Source organism: Amblyraja radiata, chromosome 12 (assembly GCF_010909765.2).
Source record: "Amblyraja radiata isolate CabotCenter1 chromosome 12, sAmbRad1.1.pri, whole genome shotgun sequence".
NCBI classification, from domain to species: Eukaryota; Metazoa; Chordata; class Chondrichthyes; order Rajiformes; family Rajidae; genus Amblyraja; species Amblyraja radiata.
Window position 1 is genome coordinate 19,538,674 of NC_045967.1, and position 20,147 is coordinate 19,558,820.

The 20,147-nt window shown below is 50.1% G+C and overlaps 1 protein-coding gene across 4 annotated transcripts in view; it reads left to right on the forward strand.

The window, feature by feature from the left end:
• mcf2 (MCF.2 cell line derived transforming sequence) overlaps nt 1-20,147 on the forward strand; it is a 93,624-nt gene that overhangs the window by 35,067 nt on the left and 38,410 nt on the right. For all 4 annotated transcript variants that reach the window (XM_033030302.1, XM_033030303.1, XM_033030305.1 and 1 more), the window contains 8 exons: nt 587-706; nt 1,266-1,382; nt 3,644-3,793; nt 5,207-5,322; nt 9,891-10,005; nt 13,667-13,786; nt 15,397-15,588; nt 18,743-18,934. In XM_033030302.1, coding sequence (XP_032886193.1) covers nt 587-706; nt 1,266-1,382; nt 3,644-3,793; nt 5,207-5,322; nt 9,891-10,005; nt 13,667-13,786; nt 15,397-15,588; nt 18,743-18,934 — 1,122 coding nt within the window. The remainder of the gene's footprint in view (nt 1-586; nt 707-1,265; nt 1,383-3,643; nt 3,794-5,206; nt 5,323-9,890; nt 10,006-13,666; nt 13,787-15,396; nt 15,589-18,742; nt 18,935-20,147) is intronic.

Sequence of the window (20,147 nt, forward strand, 5' to 3'; positions counted from 1 at the left end):
GTGTCGCTGTGTTCTCCCCGTGTCACCGTGTTCTCCCCGTGTCACCACGTTCTCCCCGTGTCACCGTGTTCTCCCCATGTCGCCGTGTTCTACCCGTGTTCTCCCCGTGTCGTCGCGTTCTCCCCGTGTCTCCGCGTTCTCCCCGTGTCGCCGCGTTCTCCCCGTGTCTCCGTGTTCTCCCCGTGTCGCCGTGTTCTCCCCGTGTCACCGTGTTCTCCCTGTGTCGCCGTGTTCTCCCCGTGTCACCGTGTTCTCCCCGTGTCGCCGTGTTCTCCCCGTGTCACCGTGTTCTCCACGTGTCGCCGTGTTCTCCCCGTGTTCTCCACGTGTCGCCGTGTTCTCCCCGTGTCACCGTGTTCTCCACGTGTCGCCGTGTTCTCCCCGTGTCGCGTGTTCTCCCCGTGTCGCCGTGTTCTCCCCGTGTCGCGTGTTCTCCCCGTGTCGCCGTGTTCTCCCCGTGTCACCGTGTTCACCCCGTGTCGCGTGTTCTCCCCGTGTCGTCGTGTTCTCCCCGTGTCGCCTCGTTCTCCCCGTGTCGCGTCGTGCTGCCGTGTTCTCCCCGTGCTGACATGTTCTCTCTCCCCAGGCCTCGTGTCCGGGGAGCCTGCAGCTGGTGTTGTTGCTGCGGCCGACTGGCTTCCTGCAGCGAGCGCTCGCCGACATCAGCCTCCGCCTCAGCCCGGACCCCATCATACTCAAGCTGCCGGTGAGGAGACCTCTCCCCCCACCTCCAGCCCCCCGTCCCCCCTTCAATACACACAGCATTGTAGTAAACCACCTTTGCACCCTCTACAACCTCTCCCCTTACCTGAAAGTATCTAATCCAGGCAGTATCCTTGTAACGTGGGGTGCGGTGGGGAAGGGTGCGGAGGGGTGGGGTGGGATGGGGTGGGGTGGTGTGGGGAGGGGAGTAGTGGGGTGAGGTGTGGTGGGGCGGGGTGGTGTGGGGAGGGGAGTGGAGGGGTGGGGTGCGGTGGGGAGGGGTAGGGACGGGTGGTGAGGGGAGGGGTGGGGTGGGGTGGGGAGGAGTGGGGAGGGGTGGGGTGCGGCGGGGTGAGGTGGGTGGGGAGGGGAGGGGTGGGGTGGGGGAGGAATGGGGTGGGGTGGGGTGCGGTGGGGAGGGGAGGAATGGGGTGGGGAGGGGTGGGGAGGGGTAGGGACGGGTGGTGAGGGGAGGGGTGGTGAGGGGTGGGGTGGGGAGGGGCAGGGTGGAGTGGGGTGGGAAGGGACGGTGAGGTGCATTGCTGGTCTCGTTATTCCCGCAGGTCGTTATGCTGAACTCGGCCACCGACCTGCTGAAGTACATCGATGAGACACACCTGACCCATGAGTTTGGTGGCACCCTCGACTACTGCCACGATGAGTGGATCCTGTTTCGCACGGTACAATTTGTCTGTTTGTGCGCGGGGGAGAGTGTGCCTCTGTGTGGGTACAGGCTGTCTGTGTACTCTGTATGTGGTACAGGCTGTCTGTGTGTGAGGAACACTGTGTGTGCATGTGTATGTGACGTGTGTGGCATTCTGTCTGTGTGTGGAGCACTGTGTGAAGCACTGTCTATGTGTGGGAAGGCTGCCTGTGCATGGGGTACAGGGTCATATCAATGCCATAATATCACCATAGCAAGAGTCTAGCGTTTAATTGTCACATGCACCAGGACAGGAACAAACAGTCAAGAGTGTTTTATTGTTGAATTTGCCCCCTGCAGCCGGGGCTCTGGAACTCCGTTCCCATAGCCGACTTCCAAAGCCGGCTTTGCGGGCTGGGCAGATTGTTCCAGCACCGTTGGACTCCTCTCGGAGGCCGTGACCTCTGTTGGTCAGGCAAAACAGATAATCCAGAAAGGCTCTGGAACCAACGAGTGCTGGAAAATCAGTGGTGGATCTGTATTTAACATTTGTCAATTTATTGTATAATTCAATGTTATATATTTATCCATGTGTTGGTGCGTTGGTGGGCCTGTTAAGATACAGCAAGCAAGAATGTCATTGTCCCGTTGCTGGTACATATGACAATTAAACACTCTTGACTCTTTCGACTCTTGAGATTGATGATTATGTATTTATAAATCTGCTGAAGCATTGCGACATGCCTTATGCTGTTATTAGACCCTGGCTAAAAATGCTAAATGTAAACACATGCAGTCTTTGTGTCCCACATTTTTACATAGCGGTTAACACTAACCTCCTATAATTGATCATGGAATCTTTGTGCATAGAACAGGGCAGCACAAGAACAGGCCCTTCAGTCCACAATGTCTGTGCTGAGCTTTTTGCCAAGTTAAACTGATCTCTTGTGCCTGCACATGATCTATATCCCTCCATTCACTGCATATCCATGTGCATATCCAAAAGCCTCTGAAATGCCGCTATCGTATCTGCCACCACCACCACCACCCCCGGCAGCGCGTTCCAGGCACCTACCACCCTCTATGTGAAAAAACTTGACTCACACATGCTGATTCTACAAGACAGCAATTTTCCAGCATTTTAATTTTCTCATAATTGACCCATCACTATATTCCAGAGGAATTATCCATTAAATATGTGGTTTTCCAAAGATTTCATTTATTTATTTTTTTAAAGCACAAAGTACTGGTGTAATACAGTGGGGCAGGCAGCAGCATCTTTGGAGAATATGGATAGATGACGTTTCATGTCGGGGACGCTTCTTCAGACCGAGGAAAGTTTCCAACCCAAAATGTTGCCTATAGAGTCTGAAGAAGGGTCCCGACCTGAAACAGCATCTCTCCGTGTTCTGCAGAGATGTTGCCTGACCTGCTGAGTTACTCCAGTACATTGTGGCTCTTTTTTTCAACCAGCATCTGCACTTTAGTTTAGAGATACAGCGCGGAAACAGGCCCTTCAGCCCACTGCGTCCGAACCGACCAGCAACCGACCGTGTATTAACACTATCCTACACACACTAAGGACAATTTTTTACATTTACCAAACCAATTTACCTACATACCTGTATGTCTTTGGAGTGTGGGAGGAAACCGAAGATCTCAGAGAAAACCCACGCAGGTCACGGGGAGAACATACAAACTCCATACAAACAGCACCCATAGTCGGGATCAAACCCGGGTCTCCGGCGCTGTAAGTGCTGTAAGGCAGCAACTCTACCTCTGCGCCACCATGCCACAGTTCCTTCTGTCTACGTCTTTGACATTCTTCAGTGTTTCCCCAATCCCTAGGACACATCTGCAGCCAAACCAGCTGACCGTACCAACTGAACCCACTACACTCCACGTTCCCCTTCAGTTACTTCCTCTTCTGCCCTGTTAGAGTTTTGTCAGGTTGGTCACAAGCTGTTATTGTTTTTGCATTCATGGCATGTTCTCCCATTGGGCATGTGTTTTGGGGTAAAGTGTTTTAGGGCACAAATAATTTCTGGATCTGAAGAAGTAAGGAACTGTAGATGCTGGTTTACCAAGAAAGACTCAAAGTGTTGGAGCAACCCAGTCTGAAGAAGTGTCCTGACCCAAAAGATTAACTTTTCATGTTCTCCAGCGATGCTGCCTGACCCGCTGAGTTACTCCAGCACTTTGTGTCTATTTTTGGTATAAACCAGTATCTGCAGTTCCTTCCCACACATTGGTCCTGTTTCCACGCTGAACGTGTAAAGTGTATGTTGTGGTGCGCAGGCAATCGAGAGCTTTGCCGTGATGGTCAAGGACATTGCTCAGATGCTGCAGACTTTTGGCACCGACCTGGCCGAGGCAGAACTGCCCAACAACCTGCAGTCAGTGGAGGACCTCCTCATCGCCAGGACTGAGAAGTATAGGCAGCTGAAGGTAAGCCCCGGTCACAATACCTGCGGACTTGTGTGGGCTGCCGATGGGTGGAGGAGACAGTGGCAAAGGAAATGAGGGAGAAAAAGCAACGGAAAGCCACATGGTTCAATGCATTCACGGAGTCATGGAGCTGTGCAGTACATAGCCAGGCCCTTGGGCTCACCTTGTCCATGTCAACCATAAGTTCATGTTCATAACTCATAGACCATTCGGCCCATCAGGTCTACTCCACCATTTGATCACGGACGATCTATCTTTCACGCACAACCCCATTCTCCTGCCTTCTTCCCATAACATCTGACACCCTTACTAATCAAGAACCTGTCAATCTCCACATTAAAAATACCCAATGATTTGGCCTCCACAGCTATCTGTGGCGGATTCATCATTCTTTGGCTAAAGAAATTCCTCCTCATGTCCTTTCTAAAGTTGGCATGTTGGTTGCCCCATCTACCTGCATTTAGCCCATATCTCTCTAAGACCTTCCTACCGATATATCTGCCCAAAGGTCTTTTAAAAGTCATAATTGTATCTGCATCTCTGGCTTCCTCTGACAGCTCATTCCAGTAATGGGTTACCATTGTGTTTTTGTAGTGAAACATAATAATTTCCCAGTGTTGTGGAAAAGCAGGAGCTACCCAGGACAATGTCCTCTCGAGTGGACATCCCAACACACTATATTTAGCCAACAGGTAGACATAAAATGCTGGAGTTACTCAGCGGGTCAGGCAGCATCTCTGGAGAAAAGAAATCTGCGAAGTTTCGGGGCAAAACCCTTCTTCAGACTGAAAGATAAAGGTGGGGGGAGGGGCTGATTGGTGGTGGGAAAAGTCCGGAACAAAACAGGGCCAGCAAAAGATGACCTCAGGAAGGGTGGAGTCCACAATGGCCCATTGTTGGCTGGTGAAGATGTGCTAACGACAGGGATACAAGGATGTGAAGTGGGACCAGTTGGACGACTAGGGTGGGGGAGGGGTGAAGAGGGGCAGGGAAGGAATGCTGAGTTACTTGAAATTAGAAAAATCAACGTTCAGTTTAACCAACGTAATTTTCTGCATGAGCACGATGCACATAGCTAATAGTAGAGCTGGAGATAAAAATCCTACAAAGAGGCAGGCATAGCTGAGGCCTGCAAGACTGAAGAAGGGTCTCGACCTGAAATATTCATTTCCTTTTCTCCAGAGTAGCTGCCTGACCCGCTGAGTTACTCCAGAATTTTGTATCTATCTTCAGATAGCGGATAGGTCTGGCCAGCTCATCTCCCACATTCCCCCAGAGATCAAGGGTCTCCCTTGGGAAAGGTGGTAAAAGATGCCGTACAAAATGCACGGGCCTTCTTTAAGGTTGCGTGGGGTTGATGGCTTGCGGTGAGGGCTGAGGTCGTTGTCCAGCTGTTCTTTATTCCGTGTGTAGAATGATGTACAGAGAGTGATCAAAGAGGGGGAGCTGCTCCTGACCAACCTCATGGAGCCTGTCAACGTCGCTGAGTCTTGTGCGGAGAAGGATGGAGATCGGGCGACAGTGAAGAGGTGAGTCTGTGAGGTCGCACAAATACCTTTGCTCTACATTCACTTTCTCTTTAATAAAAGAAATACTCCCGCCACCTGCCGTGTGAAAACGTTGCCCCTTGGGTTCCCTTTCAATCTTTCCCCTCTCACCTTAAACCCATTCCCTCTGGTACTTCATTTCCCAACTCTGGGTAAAAGACTGTGCATTCCCCGTATCCTCCTCATGATCTTATACATCTCTATAAGGTCACCCCTCAGGCTCCTGCACAACAAGGCATAAAGTCCTAACCTCTCCCTATATCTCTGGCTGTAGATTCATAGTCACACAGTGTGGAAACAGGCCCTTTGGTCTAACACCGGCTAACATGTCCCTTCTACACTAGTCTCACCTGCCTGTACTTGGCCCATCTCCCTCAGAAGCTGTCCTATACCTGTCTAAATGTTTCTTAAATGTTGCGATAGTACCTGCTTTCAGTGGCGGACTGCGTCTAAAATATTGGTTGCCAGGAGACAAAGGGGGCCCACCCACAACTACAATGTTATCATTTAACAGGGGCCCACTTGCCATCACTTGCTATCACTTCATCAGGGACCCACTTTCCATCGGGCAAGCTGACATCCTGGCCAGTCCGCCACTGCCTGCTTTCCACACTTCATTCCAGACAACATCCTCAGGTAGCTTATATGCACTCTTCCCTGCTTAATGACATCTCTCCTATAGCAGGCTGGCCAAAAAGACTAACCACATTACTCCTACATTATATAGTTGCAATGTGAATGGGGTTGAGGTTGGGGGAGGATGTGGGGCTCCACAAAGGGACCACCAAATCTGCAACTGAGTTCCCCACAGTAGAGGAGACAAAATTACGCTGCTTCAAGTGTGTGGTGCTCTGGATATTGAGAAGGGAGGAGGTAAAACAGCAGATGATGTACCTCCTGTGGTTGCATGAGAAGGTGGTGTGGAAGGGGAGTTTGTGTTGTTGGTGTTGGACGAACTAAGCACTGCCTCAGAGGGATTGGAGTACCGAAAGGAACCATGGAAAGGAAGCTGTGCTCAGTGGTGAAACCAATGGTGCTGGAGAAGATGGAGATGGTGCATTGAATGTTGGGGATGAGGATTGGAAGGTGAGTACAAGGAGAGACCTAGCCTTGGCCTGCGTGAGATTGAGAGAGTAGAAGTGTTGGAAATGAGAGAGGGTTTCTTTGAGAGTGGTGGGGGAGACCCTATGCTTGAGGTTTCTTGTCTCTGGTGCACAGGACCAGGTCTAGTTTTTGAAGTGGTGCCAGGTTCGGTTCTGCCCAGTATCAGGGTAACTGTTCCTTGGTTACAGCTATTCAAGTTCAAGTTCAAGTTCACATTTATTGCCACATGCACCAATTAAGGTGCAGTGGAATTTGATTTACCATGCAGCCACACAAACAAAAATGGCACAATACGCAATAGAATATAACATGAACATCCACCACAGTGGAATCAACATTCTTCACTGTGGTGGAAGGCAATAAAGTTCAGTCAATCCTCCTCCTTTGCTCATCCGTGGTTGGAGCCATGAACCCTCCGCAGTCGCCACTACGGATGCCCTGATGTACAGGCCCTCTCGTCGGGATGCTCGAAACTCCGACGTCAGGACGGACAGACACTCCGCGGCTTGGAGGTCCCGAATCGGCCACTTTCTTACCGGAGACCGCGGCTTCAGGAGGTTATAGGCCGCAGGCCGGCGGCCGGAGCTCTTCTCCGGTGATCCCCGGCAAGGGATCCCAGACACCGGATGGTAAGTCCACGCCATGCCTCCGCAGACCACAGACCCATGATGTCAAAGTCACCAGGCCAGCGATCGGAGCACCCCTTTCTGGCAACCCCTGTAAAGGGTTGGCGATGGTAAAGTCCACGCTGCGCCCGCTGCTGAAGCTCTGGGCCCGACTCTGGGAAAGGGCCAGAGTCTGGCCCAGAAACAAAGAAACCGCTCCAATCCAAGCTGTTAGGCCACGAGAGGGGAGGCGGAGAAGCAACATGGAAAAAGTCGCCTCTCCATGAGGGAGTGACCGAAAAATGTTCCCCCCCACCACCCCCCATACAAGGCACACCATGAGACATTAAAACAAACACTTGGACACACTAAAAAACCCAAAAAAAGTCAAAATAATGTGACAAGTAAAATGGATGAAGGGGTGCCAGTGGATGTAGTGTATCTAGACTTTCAGAAAGCCTTTGATAAGGTCCCACCCGGGAGACTGGTGACTAAAATTAGAGCACATGGTATTGGGGGTAGGGTGTTGACATGGATAGAAAATTGGTTGGCAGACAGGAAGCAAAGAGTAGGAGTGAACGGATCCTTTTCAGAATGGCAGGCAATGGTGAGTGGAGTGCCGCAAGGCTCGGTGTTAGGGCTGCAACTGTTTACCATATATATTAATGATTTAGAAGAGGGAATTAGGAGCAACACTAGCAAGTTAGCGGATGACACAAAGCTGGCTGGCAGTGTGAACTGTGAAGAGGATGTTAGAAGGTTGCAGGGTGACCTGGAAAAGTTGAGTGAGTGGGCAGATGTGTGGCAGATGCAGTATAATATAGATAAATGTGAGGTTATCCACTTTGGCGGCAAAAATAAGGGGGCAGATTATTATCTCAATGGGGTTAGGTTAGGCAAGGGGGAGGTGCAGCGAGACCTGGGAGTCCTTGTACACCAGTCACTGAAAGTTGGTGTGCAGGTACAGCAGGCAGTGAAGAAAGCTAATGGAATGTTGGCCTTCATAACAAGAGGATTTCAGTATAGGAGTAAAGAGGTTCTTCTGCAGTTGATGAGGGCTCTGGTGAGACCACATCTGGAGTATTGTGTCCAGTTTTGGTCTCCGAATTTGAGGAAGGACATCCTTGCGATTGAGGCAGTGCAGCGTAGGTTCACGAGATTTATCCCTGGGATGGCGGGACTGTCATATGAGGAAAGATTGAAAAGACTAGGCTTGTATTCACTGGAGTTTAGAAGGATGAGGGGGAATCTTATAGAAACATATAAATTTAAAAAAGGACTGGACAAGCTAGATGCAGGAAAAATGTTCCCAATGTAGGACGAGTCCAGAACCAGGTGCCACAGTCATAGAATAAAGGGGAAGCCATTTAAGACTGAGGTGAGAGAGTTGTGAATTTGTGGAATTCCCTGCCCCAGATGGAGGCCAAGTCACTGGATGGATTTACGAGAGAGTTAGATAGAGCTCTAGGGGCTAGTGGAATCAAGGGGTATGGGGAGAAAGCAGGCACGGGTTATTGATTGGGGACGATCAGCCATGATCACAATGAATGGCGGTGCTGGTTCGAAGGGCCAAATGGCCTCCTCCTGCACCTATTTTCTATGTTTCTATGTTTCTAACGCTGCTGGCAGGGCAGCCGACTCGCAGCGTCCCCAACCAATCAAAAAATGGATTATTGGTTGTGATGGTCCAGGAGATTATAATTTTAGTTCAGAGATACAGTATGGAAACAGGCCCTATTGAGTCCATGCTGACCATCGATTACCTGCTCACACTAGTTTTATGGTCCTTCACTTCCACATCCACTCCCTACATACTAGGGCCAATTGACCTACAAACCTACACGTCTTTGGGACGTGGGAGGAAACCGGAGCATCCGGTGGAAACCAATGTGGTCACAGGGAGAATGTGGAAACTCCATAAGACAGCGCCAGAGATCAGGATTGAACCCGGGTCTCTGGCGCTGCGAGGCAACGACTATACCCGCTGGTTGTTGTAGAATGTGAGGAACGGAGTGTATAATTGCCTCATGTCCAGGCAAGTGGCTCACTCCACCTCACCGTACACTTCTGCTGTTTAAACCAACGATCCTGCCTCAAGCCGACTCTCTGAAGCCACAAACCTATCATATGGGATTGTTGTACAAGGCAGATTGTTTGGACAATTTGTGGTTGTTTAGGGAGATGGGAATGAGAGTGGGAGAATATATTAAAGATGTTAGGGACCTAAAACTGACAAAGACTTCTTGAAAAGTTCTACATTAACGTGACTGATTGGCGCGGTTGTGGGAGTTTGGAGGAAGGAACTGCAGATGCTTTTTTTAAACCAAAGCTAGACAAAAAGCTGGAGTAACTCAGCGGGAAGGCAGCATCTCTGGAGAGAAGTAATGGGTGACATTTCGGGAGGAGACCCTTCTTCGGTGGTAGTTTGTTAGTCTGTCATTCCTACCGCGGACAATCCATATTCTTCTCGGTCCAGTCGGGCAGAAGATACAAAAGGCTGAAAGCATGTACCACCAGATTCAGGAGTAGCTTGCACCCCACTGTTATCAGACTCTTGAACGGTCCTCCCTTAAGATTGGGCGTGGTCCCGATCTTCCAACCTACCTCATTGCGCATCTTGTACCTCTTTTTAATCTGCATTTTCTCTGTAGTTGTAACACCGTACTCTGCACTCTTATATTTTTCTCTTCCCACTGCCTGTGGTACTTATGCATGTCTTGATTGTTCTCATGTACAGTATGATTTGACTGGTTAGCATGCAGACTAAGCTAACTGTTGTACCTCAGTACATGTGGCAATAACATACCAATACCGATGACTATCGCCCGCTGTCTCCGACAGGCTGCTGATCCAGCTGCATGACATGGAGACAGCATTTGACGGATTTTGGGAAAAGCATCTGCTAAAGCTCGAACAATGCCTGCAGCTCTGGCGATTCGAACAAACTTTCCATGAGGTAAGCACCCGATCTCAACCTTTGAATGAATTAGAACATGCATGTGATCCGTATCCCTTCATTCCCTGCATATCCACATGCCTATCCAAAGTCTTTTAAATACCACTTTAACCGCCACCCCTGGCAGCGCGTTCCAGGCACTCACCGCCTTCTGTGTGAAAAAAAAACTTGACCGCACGGTGTGAAGCACAGGGATCGCCACATTGCCACAGGAGCCGTCCTTCAGAGAAGGCTTTGAGTCTGTGTTCCCTGGGTGTGGAGGGGGAAGATTGGAGGGGAGGGGAGGATAGTGGAGGGGAGGTGGGGATAATGGAGGGGAGGTGGGGATAATGGAGGGGAGGTGGTAGGGATGGTACCTGGACGTGGCGTCGAAGGACGAGAAGTCGAAGCAAAGAAGTGGAAGCCAAATAACCGAACGGAAACAAAGCCGAAACGCCAACTAACCGAAAGGGTGGGATGCCTAAATGGAAACTAACTGAAAGGGTGGGACGCCTAAATGGAAACTAACCGAAAGGCTGCGTCGCCTAAAAGCAAACTCACCGAAAGGCCACTCTGCCGAAATGCCAACTAACTGAAAGGCTGTGTCACCTGGGGTGGGGGTCATTTTCCCACACAAGCCATAGGTGACTGGGCACTCTGAACCCGAGCACTAGTTGTAAGTGGCTGAAGGAGCGCATCCCTCGGGACAGCCCCCACTCTCCCATGGCCACGGCCGCCCTCCGCCTCGTCTCCCCAGTGCGGCCGCACTGTGACGGGCTGTGTGTCGGCAACGGTGGAGCAACGGTGTGGGACAGGCTGGTCCCTCCGCCCACCCAGATGCACCGCCATCGGACCCTAACCCCCACACCAGGGTGATTCCCCCCCCCCCCCCCCCCCCGACCTCCGGACCCCGACCCACATACGGGGTGATTTACCCCCTGACACCCACACCGGATGATTCACCCGCACCCTGGCCGCGGGGACAGACGGCTCGGGACATTGGCAGCCCCAGTAAATCGCTTTTAAAACTTGGGGGGCACACAAATTCCCTGGCGGGTCGATGACAAGTTTGCATGACAACAAACAATTTTATCTCCTCCCACTCCCCCCCCCCCCCCCCCCCCCCCTTGACAACAAGAAGCACGTTTTATTTATTACTGTCTGGTTGCCTGCGTAACGCACACAAGCTCCCACGCACAAAACTCCAGATAATCTGTAAACTGTTTTAACCGAAGATGGACACAAAAAGCTGGAGTGATTCAACAGAAAGGCAGCATCTCTGGAGAGAAGGAATGGGTGATGTTTCGGGTCAAGACCATTCTTCAGACCTGAAGACTGAGTCTGAAGGGTCTCGACCCGATAGGCCACCCATTCCTTCTCTCCAGAGATGCTGCCTGTCCCACTGAGTCACTCCAGCATTTTGTGTCTATCTTTGGTGTGACAGTTGTTACATTTCATCGGCTTCACGTATTGCGCGCATGGAAGAGACACTTTACATGCCGCTTGCATCTATTCATCCTAATGTGCACTGAATGAAATCTCACATCTTTGCGAGGGCGGAATGGGGGACGTAACCACCGGCTAAAGCAAAGGCATAGTTAGGACAGGGAAATAATCCCACCACTTAATTAAACAGGTTCCCGAATGTAAAAACTATTTATACATGTAACACTTTTGTTTGTAAATCAATGTAACGCTTTTTAGATTTTTAATGCCCCGTCCTGTGGGAAGGGCTTGCGGCAGCTGGTTTCATAGTGCCTTCATTGTTGGGCGGTGCTGATCTTTCACATGGACCGCTTACAACTTGGTGCTCGGGTTTAGAGTGCCCAGTCACCTATGGCTTGTGTGGGAAAATGACCCCCACCCTCCCGTCTCCATCGGCCAGTGATGTGATGGACGCGGGGGTCTGGACCAATCGTTGTCAAGTCCCCCCCCCCCCCCACCCCCCACCCCCGGCGACGTCATGTCTTTTATTTGACTTTTTGGCTGAGCAGCCATTCAGTTAGTTGGCTCGCAGGATACGCAGCCGTTCAGTTACTTGGTGTTTTGGCAAAGTGGCTTTTCGGTTAGTTGGCTTTTAGGCGTCCCACCATTTTGGTTAGTTGGCGTGTCGGCTTTGTTCCCGTTCGGTTATTTGGCTTCCACTTCTTTTCTTCGGCTTCTCGTCCTTCGACGCCACGTCCGCACACGGGTACGGATAGTGATGGGGAGAGCGGAGGGGAAGTGGGAATAGTGGAGGGGAGTCAGTTTGAAAAAGAGAGCGACGGGGAGGGAGGAGTGAGTTGCAAGAGACAGGGTAAGGCAGATCAAGGGATGAGGACCATGAGTTGTGGACTTTTTCCCTCAGAGATCATTGAGTGGATGATGATGATGATGGATGGGATTTATATAGCGCCTTTCTAATACTCAAGGCGCTTTACATCGCATTATTCATTCACTCCTCAGTCACACTCGGTGGTGGTAAGCTACTTCTGTAGCCACAGCTGACCTGGGGCAGACTGACGGAAGCGTGGCTGCCAATCTGCGCCTACGGCCCCTCCGACCACCACCAATCACTCACACACATTCACACACATTCACACACATTCACACACAGGCAAAGGTGGGTGAAGTGTCTTGCCCAAGGACACAACGACAGTATGCACTCCAAGCGGGATTCGAACCGGCTACCTTCCGGTTGCCAGCCGAACACTTAGCCCATTGTGCCATCTGTCGTCCCAAATGGATGGACAAAAATGCCGGTAGTGTCAATAATGACCACATCCTATCAATTCATGTCCATAAATTAAAGATATCAAATAAACATAAGAATAGATTGTATGATTTATAATGGGGATGAGTTATGACTGTACAGCTGGGGCACGCTAACCTGCAGCACTCAACCACAGATGGTCTTGCCACCTCTTGCCCCAAGGTGGACTCTTGCTACATTCCATCTGTTGTGTCGAGTGTCTGCCCGACTTGTCATTGTAAAACTGACTCGCTGTAAAGAGCTCACTAAGATATTGTCTTTATACTTCCTGTACCATTCCCCTGCCCATCTTCCATGGTTTGCTAGATTAGGCTCCTTTATTTTATCTTTGGTGTTTATCCTTGTGTTGGAAGGTCACACTTCAGAGGAAGTGGGTAGACTAAGTGCTTTGTACCCGGTGGCAAGCAGTATCACCTGTTCAATGCTGATTGGGAGTATTTTTAAACCTTACATTGCGATAAATGTGTTATCTTTTCTAACGGTGCTTTCATCTGCCGCTTTTGGGGGGGGCATGAAGTCAAATGGAAATAGAGAATTCTTGAATTCTCTTTAGAATACATAGAACAGTGCAGCACAGGAGCAGGCCCTTTGGCCCACAATGTTCGTGCCGAACATGTTGCCAAGTTAAACTCATCTCTGCCTGCACTTGATCCATGTCACTCCATTCCCAGACCATCCATCTGCCTATCTAAAGGCCTCTTAAATGCCACTATCATATCCGCCTCCACCACCACCCCTGGTATCGTGTTCCAGGCGCACACCACTCCCTGTGTTAAAAACCATGGCCCTCGCAACTGACAACTATATCCTCTAGTGTTTGACATTTCCACCCTGGGGTAAAAGGTTCTGACTGTCTACCCTATCTATGCCTCTCATGTCTTCCCCAGTCACATATTTCACAAGTGTGTTCAATTTAACTTGGTTCTGCAGATAAAGATGGCACTGGATTACCTGTCTGCTGACGAGGGAGACATCCCCGAAACTGGGGCCAGTGTTGCTCACTCGGAACAAGCCCTTCGTGCACTGACTAACCTGGACGAGCGATCTCAGGTGAGGTGCACAGTTCTGTTGAATAGAGTCAAACCAACATTCTGGAGCAAGTCAAGATCAATGAGCATTGCAAGCACATTATGGAGTATAGTGTAACTCACCGGGTGAGGCAGCATCTCTGGAGAAAAAGAATAGGTGACGTTTTGGGTCTGAACCCTTCTTCAGACTGAAGGGTTTGAGGAACGATTCTGACCTGAAACATCACCTATTCCTTTCTTCCAGAGATGCTTCCCGACCCACTGAGTTACTCCAGCATTTTGTGCAAACTAGGATTGTTTTCTCTGAAGCATCAGAGGCTGAGGGGAGACCTGATGGAAATTTATAAACTTATGAGAGACTTAGATAATCAAAGTCTCACTCCCAAAATGAAACTGTCAAATACTTGAGGTGATGGGGAAAGTTTAAATGACATTTACGATGCAAATTTGTTACAGAGTGTGGAAGACATTCCTTGGGGAAATGGTGTAAGCTGACACAACTGCAGGATTTAGGAGCCATTTGAACATGTACACATACAGACAGGGAATGGAGGGATGTAGAACATATGCAGGGAGATGGGATTTGTTTCATTTGGAGATTTCATATAGTTTTGGTCGCCCTATTAAAGGAAGGATGTGGAGGCTTTGGAGATAGTGCAGAGGATGTTTACCAAGATGCTGCCTGGATATAAGGGTATTAGCTACAGGGAGAGGTTGGGCAAACTTGGATTGATTCCTCTCAAAGGCTGGTTGCTGAGGGGAGAGCTGATAGAAGTTTAACAATTATGAGAGGCATAGAGGAGGTAGACAGTCAGAACCTTATTTCCAGAGTGGAAATATCAAATACTCGAGGGCATAGCTTTAAGGTGAGAGGGGCAATATAGGGGCAAGACGAGTAGTTGTGAACAATGACATGTTAGCTGGCTGCATAGCAACTTAACCCTTGCGGCTCTCATCCTAGATAGCTGTATTCAAAGGGCATCAATAGACAAGGAAGCCCGTTTTTCAGCAGTGTACTCTGTGTCTGTTCTATGAAAGTGTTTGTCCAGTGCCTTTTGTCTCATCATACTCAGTCTTCAGTCCTTTAGTTACAGTTCCATAGTTTCTTTGTTTTGTTGGTTATGACGTGTTCAGTTGTTAGTTAAGGTCTGCAGATATTTTAAATGTTCTAATGCCGCATAACCGTTGTGCTTGAATAACAGTTTTAAAATGCTACTACTGGGCTTGGCAAGTTTTAAAATGCTACTACTGGGCTTGGCAAATCATTGAGAATTCAGTGATCCCACAGTGGTGTTTAAGAGGCTTCTGAATAGGCTTATGGAAGTGCAGGGAATGGAGGGATATGTCGGCAGGTAAGAACTTAACTGGGCATCATGTTCGGCACAGATATTGCCTGCCCTTTTAGAATGCACAGTAGAACAGGTTAGAACAGAGAGGCCCTTCAACCCACACTAGGCCAAAGTGCCTGTCCCTGTGCTGTACTGTTCTGGCCTCTAGGAGGGCAGGCAGATGGGACTATTTCATTAGCCTTCAAAGAGCTAATAACAGAAAGGGCAAAATTAGTGCCTACATTGAAGCATCGAGGCAAGTTATTTTGAACGACACTCAAACTGAACGGTGTGACTTTTCCAGGAATTGATTGGGAGTGCCCAGGCGCTGATCTTGCAGGGCGATACATTGATCGCTGATCACCACTACGCGGAGGATTTAATCTGTGAGAAGTGCAGTGAACTCCGCCACTTCTGCAAGGACCTGCTCGACGACATGGGGAACAAATACTTCAGGCTGAACAAATCACTGGAATTGCACATCCGGTTGCAGCAGGTAAGCTAACGCTGAAGAAAGACACAAAAAGCTGGAGTGACTCAGCGGGTCAGGCAGCATCTCTGGAGAAAAGCGGTAAGTGACATTTCGGGTCGAGACCCTTCTTCAGACTGAGAGTCAGTGGAGAGGGAACTAAGAGATATGAAAACAAACGAATGAAAGGCATGCAAAGGGACAAATCAAAGCCAGCAACGATGATCAAGGAAAGGTGGAGCCCACAATGGTCAATTGCTGGCAGTGGGGTACGTGATAACGAGTAATACAGGCAGTGAGACACAACAGGACAACAGTGAAACTAGTATGAGACACAAGGGTAGTGGAAGGGCGGAGGGAGAGGGAATGGAAGGGTTACTTGAAATTAGAGAAATCAATATTCATACCGCTGGGTTGAAAGCTGCGCAAACGGAATATGCGGTACTGTTGCTCGAATATGAGCTGAGCAGTGCTCGGGTTAAAGAAAATACAAAGTGCTGGAGTAACTCAGCGGGTCAGGTAGCATCTCTGGACTACATGGACCACTGACGTTTTGGGCGGGACCTCTCTCCAGATTCGGGTTACATCACCTTGAGATTTACAAGCGCCAAGATCGGCATTTCTTGATGCCTCAATTTGTGACACAAGCTGCTACAAAACTTAGTTCAGTTTAGAGTCACATGTACAGACATCAGTAAAAAGCTTTTGTTGCATGCTAACCAGTCAGCGGAAAGACCATACATGATTACACTTCAAGTCATATAACCGTACAGCACGGAAACAGGCCCTTCGGTCCATCAGGTCCGTGCTGACCAAGATGGCTGGGCTCATTCCAGATACTGACTACCCTCTGAATGAAAAAGTTGCCCCAGAGCCCCTCTGAAGTCTCTACCCTCTCACCTTAAGCCTTTGTCCTCTAGTTTGCTAAATCCTCTACCCTGGGAAAAAAAGACTGTCCATGCTGTGCTTGGAGTCATAGCTAAATGCAGAAAATACTAACCATCTTTTAGTTTAGCTTCGAGATACAGCATGGAAACAGGCCCTTTGGCCCACCAACTCCATTCTGACCACAATAAAGGTGATTTACAGAAGCCAATTAACCTACAAACACAAACGTCTTTGGAGTGTGGGAAGAAACCAGAGCACCCAGAGAAAACCCACGTGGTCACAGAGAGAAAGTACAAACTCGGGAACAAACAGCACCCGTAGTGAGGATCAAACTCGGGTCTCTGGCTCTATAAGGCAGCAACTGTACTGCTGCGCCACTGTGCTGCACGCTCTCTATCTGTGGAGAGTAAAAGAACAGGGATGATTCAGGTTGGAGATTCTTCATCAGCACCACCATCTCCTCAGTCATCGGTCTCCTGAACCTCACCATCTCACACACCTCCCTGTTTGTACCCTCTGCACCTCTTGCTTTCTCTGCAACTTAAAACTAAAGGACAGCACAGTAGTGCAGCTGGTAGAGCCGCTGTCTCAGAACGCCAGAGAACCGTCTTTGATCCTGATCTTGGGTGTTGTCTGTGTGGAGTTTGCATGTTCTCCCTGTGACTGCGTGGGTTTCCTCCAGGTGCTCCGGTTTCTTCTGCCGTCCCACAGACATGCGGGTTTGTAGGTTTGTAAGTCTCTGTAAAATTGCCCTTAGTGTGTAGGGAGTGGGTAAAAAAGTGGAATAACATTGAGCTAGTGTGAATGGATGATTGCTAGTCGGCATGGAGTATGTGGGCCGAAGGGCCTGATTCCATGCTGTATATCTGAACTAAGTTAAATGGCGACACCAAAAGAAGACTCAAAGTGCTGGAGGAACTCAGCGGGACAGGCGGCATCTCTGGAGAACATGGATAGGTGGCATTCCGAGTTGGGACTGATTGTAGAGGAGGAGTGGGGGGGAAGGAGAAAGCAGGAAGAAAGATGGGGCAGGACAAAGCTTGGCAAGTGATAGGTGGATGTATGGGAGGAGGGGGGGGTGGGGGGGGGGGGGGGGGGGGGGGGGGGTTATTGGGCAGATTGGGCGGGCAAAAGCCAGAAGTGAAAAGACAAAAATTGTGAGAAAAGGTGAGATCAAGCACAAAATGTGAAGCCAGAGGAATGAATGTAGGTGGAAGGGAAAGGGAGAAATGTATGCGAGTTCAGGTGGGGCTCAGAGATGAGAGGGGTGAAAGAGGCCTGGGGGAAGTGGGGATGTACTTGTTGGTAGCTACCTAAAAGTAGAGAATACTATTGGGTCCATTCAGCACAGTGGTGTACCAGTAGAGTTTGTGCCTAAAGGGCCTGTCCCACCAGCATGTGAGTGCATGCGTCTAGCGCGACCAAACGTGGTCGCTTGAGGCGTATGGCCGCGCGGGGCCGGTCCCAATTCGTACCGCTGAACCATCTGGAGTTGTGCGGGGCTGGTCCCGACATCATACTCACCAATCAGCTGGGCAGGAGGCGGGCCGACTGAATTTGGACTTTACAACGGCGTCGGGCAGTGACGTCATCATGCAACTGCACACCGGGCAGTGACGTAATCACGCAATGCCACGCGCTAGGCGTACGCTGTCAAGACGCTGCGTACGACGTCAAGACGCTGCATATACGTCCGTCGAGGCGCTGCGTAGGCCTCAATGCGGCTGCGGGCCGACAGGCCGTTGGCGCGCGGGATTTTCGGACAGTGCAAATTTTTTAGAGCCCCGCGCGATGTCAGGACCAGCCCCTCACAACTCCATACGCCTCCGCCAATCGAAGTGGGACCGGCCCCGCAAGGCCGTACGCCTCAAGCGACCACGTTTGGTCGCGCTAGACGCATGCAATCGCATGCTGGTGGGACAGGCCCTTTACAGCGCAAGAGTTCCTGATCCTGACTGCAGGTACTGTCTGTACGGAGTTTGTACGTTCTCCCTGTGACCACATGGATTATCCCTGGGTACTCTTGGTTTCATCCCACACTCCAAAGACATAATTAGGGTAATTGGCTTTGGTAAAATTGTGAATTAACCGTAGTGTGTAAGGTAGTGCTCGTGTACGGGGTGATCGCTGGTTGGCACGGTGGGCCGAATGGCCTGCTTCCACACTGTATCTCTAATCTAAAAGAAGAATCATTCAATGTGGGGCTTCTCAGAGCAGCTGGTGCGTTGTGAGAGTAGAGGGGGAGGACTGACGGAGGGCTGTGAAGGTGCGCTGACGTGTGCTGTTTCCACAGGTACTGCAGTGGTGTGACGAGGGTGCCTACCTCCTGGCCTCCCAGCCCATGGACAAGTGCCAGGCGCAGCAGGGCGCCAAGCAAGCTCTGCAGGAGATCGACAAGTTTCTGGAAAACTCCAGAGGTTACCTGCAGAGTGACGCCGAAGAATTGTTCAATGAGTTTGGAGACATCCTTACAACTCCCAATAAGGTATTTAACACTGACCAACTGTGTTGCGGAGATCCAGCAATACGGATCAGTAGCTACTGGGGTGATTCATGGTGGGATGTTCCTGGTCATTGACACCTACCACTTGCTCAGCTGTACCCCTTCAACCTTCGCCCCTCGTTATCCCACTACCACTCTCTCTCTCTCTCTCTCTCTCTCTCTCTCTCTCTCTCTCTCTCTCTCTCTCTCTCTCTCTCTCTCTCTCTCTCTCTCTCTCTCTCTCTGTCCCTCTCTCTGTCCCTCTCTCTGTCCCTCTCTCTGTCTGTCTCTCTCTATCTGTCTCTGTGTCTGTCTCTCTGTGTCTGTCTCTCTGTGTCTGTCTCTCTATCTATCTCTCTCCCTCATTCTCTGTCTCTATCTCTCTCTCTCTCCCTCTCTCTCTCTCTCTCTCTCTCTCTCTCTCTCTCTCTCTCTCTCTCTCTCATTGTCTCACTCACACTCTCTCATTCATTCACACACTCACCCTGTCCCTCACAGTTTCATTCACTCTCTCTCTCATACACTCTGTGTGTCTCTCATTCACTTGTTTTCACACTCACTCACTGCCACTATCTCACACACCCACACTCTCATGTACAGTGTTTTGCTTGTGGGTCACTGCTCCACTCCTGCACTCCTTTCTCCTGTACATGAATCTCCTTCACCAACTATTGTTGAATTTTACCCCGAGAGGCAGCTTCCAGTTCTGCGAGATGGGATGGGCCGGTGACTGTCACTGACGCCCACGCTCCGAGTGAAAATACTTCTTGTAGTCAAATCGTCCCCGGCTGATAAGATTCTTCAGTTCCAAGTTTAACGTCCCTTGGCTCTGCCGAGCGATACCTGCTGTCTGTGTGTCTGACCGTGTGTCTGGCTGTGTGTCTGTCTGCGTGGTTGCCTGTGTGTGTGGGTGTCTGTGTGTCTGTCTGTGGGTGTTTGTGTGGGTGTCTGTGTGTGTCTGTGTGTGTGGGTGTCTGTGTGTCTGTCTGTCTGTGTGGGTGCCTGTGTGGGTGTCTGTGTGTCTGGCAGTATGTGGGTCCGTGATTGCATGCGTGTCTATGTGTGCCTGTCTGTCTGTGTTTCTGTGTGTGCCTATGTTGTGTATGTGTGCGCATCTGTATGTGCGTGCATCTGTGCGTGTGCGTGTCTGTGTACCCGTGTCTGTATGCGTGAGAGTCTGTGTGTGTATGTGCATGAAAGTCATTGCTGCCGCTGG